Source organism: Pteropus alecto, unplaced genomic scaffold, assembly GCF_000325575.1.
Source record: "Pteropus alecto unplaced genomic scaffold, ASM32557v1 scaffold121, whole genome shotgun sequence".
Lineage (NCBI taxonomy): Eukaryota > Metazoa > Chordata > Mammalia > Chiroptera > Pteropodidae > Pteropus > Pteropus alecto.
Window position 1 is genome coordinate 13313033 of NW_006434369.1, and position 2145 is coordinate 13315177.

General features: G+C 41.2%; 1 protein-coding gene across 1 annotated transcript in view; it reads right to left on the bottom strand.

Annotated features, from left to right (window-relative positions):
* Window positions 1-341: 341 nt before the first annotated feature.
* DSP (desmoplakin) overlaps window positions 342-2145 on the bottom strand; it is a 41066-nt gene continuing 39262 nt past the window's right edge. The window contains 1 exon segment of the mRNA XM_006909285.3: window positions 342-2145. This exon segment is cut by the window's right edge and continues 1990 nt beyond it. Coding sequence (XP_006909347.2) covers window positions 1027-2145 — 1119 coding nt within the window. The 3' untranslated portion in view covers window positions 342-1026.

The following is a 2145-nucleotide window of genomic DNA, read 5'->3' on the forward strand; positions in this document are numbered from 1 at the left end:
AATCTTAGCCACCTCATGTGTTTTAAATGATGACTTTTGCCCATGGTACTTGGCACTCACTGTCAGAATAAGCTAAAACTGGCTATTGACCTCTAGCCTGGCCTCTTTACACAGGCTTCTTTCCAAGGACTCTACCTGGTACACAACAGGCACGCAAGAAAATTTTTTTAACACTAACATCAAAGACCAAATTCTAACAAGAATTTAGAACTAAATATTTTGTAAATGATTTTTCTTAATATGTATTTCATAAACAGATGTTTTAGACATTTTACAATAATCAAAAAGCTGCTGCTAAATGCTCTTGTGTGTATAAACATATTAAATCAAAACACAAAAAATTTCAAAAGTCTAAAAGTTTATTGCCAGAATAGCAAACTTCATAGGCAGCTTTTTAAAGTACATTGAAAATGACAAGCAAAATAAACAGAAAACTTTGACCAAAGAAAAGCAAAGATTGCTATCATGCACAAACAGTCAAATTAATACCAAACCAAACAGGTACATAAGAGTATATGGGCCATACGATCCAATTCTAAAACTAAAAAAGACTCATTCCAAAATGCTTAAGTTTGGGTGGGTTTCTTCAGGGTAGGGAGGAGGATAATTTTCTCCTAATACAGAAAATGAAAATATTTAGGTAATAACCAAAATGATGACTAAAATATCAATGATCGATTTAATTTTCAACTCCAAGAGCAGAAATCTGTATTATAGGCCAAAAGAAGTTCAAGAATGGATCAAAAACCTAAACACAGAAGAAACAAATTCTAAATTCGATTTGTGCTATCCTTACAACTGATTACCACTTCATGTACACTACATCCAGTGTATTACATTAGTTAAGATGAGCTAAGAAGATAAAAAGCCAGAACAGCCTTTATTATTTGATTTCAAACATGCCTATATTTCCTTAAGCCATTAGAAAATTATATCACTATATGCTAAGCATTAGATTTTATTATTTAATAAAATGAAAATTCATATAAATGAAGTCAAGGCAGAGCAACCATTTCCAACCGACTACTAGTGCCCAATAGAGCTACTGCTAAAGGAGTAGGAGTAAGAGTAGGAAGAATTCCCTGTTGCATCAAAGCTTCCTCTTCGGGACCCACTTCGGGAACCAGAACGAGAGCCAGAGCGAGAGCCAGAGCGGGACCCAGAACGGGAGCCTGGAGCAGAAGACATGTTGTAAGGGCTTGGCAAACCCTTGGATGAAACAGAGGCAGCCTCCAGAAGGCGTAGACCACTGATATCTTCCACCATGGAGCGATTCATAGCATCTTTATAGGATATTTTTAATTTGGTTTTGGGGCAGGTCAGGATTTTGGCATAGCTGCTGGTGTCTTGCAGCCTCTGAGCTGCTCGGCCGTCGATAAACCCCTTTCTGATGGCTTCTTCCGTGCTTATCCTCCCATGCACTTCCGGGTCAACTAGGCCTCCAGTGAGGTACTGGAACTCCAGGAAGCGCTGACCCGCTTCATAGGGAAGCCATTTTTCTTTCACTGCCTCTGCCGCTGACATCTTCTTTCCCTTCACACCTTCAAAGCCAATGAAGGCTTTCTGAGCAGGCTTCAGCCTGGTGGCCATATCTTGATCAATCAGGCCCTGGGAGATTGCATCCTGAAGTGACAATTTCTGACCAGTGGTTGGATGGATGATGCCACCTGTGCAGGCCTGAGCCTCCAGAAGCCTCTGACCAGTGATGCTATCCACAATGCCCCGTTCTATGCCTTCTGCAATGGAGATTTTCTCCAGGTTTTCTGTGTCAAAGATGGCTGCAATAGGGCTCGATTCTTCCAGAGGTTCAGACAGAGAGCTGCTCTTAATGGTTAAATTCCTGACACTGGATATGGTAGAAATCTTACTTACCGACTCATGTCGGGAGTTGCTAAAAACATCATCACTGGCACTACCACCCACGCTACTGCTATTGCCGACACCATTTTTCAAGGAGATCATATCGGCAAACTGAGTGAGGCTGAGGCTGCCAGATCGGTACTGATCAAAGAACTTCCTATCAACGAGGCCCTTGTCAATAGCATCTTGAATATCGTACTGGCTACCTGTCTTCCTATCTACCAGGACCACCCTGGTAGAACCATCAGATCCAGTGATGGTTATTTCTTCCCACTCACATTCCTG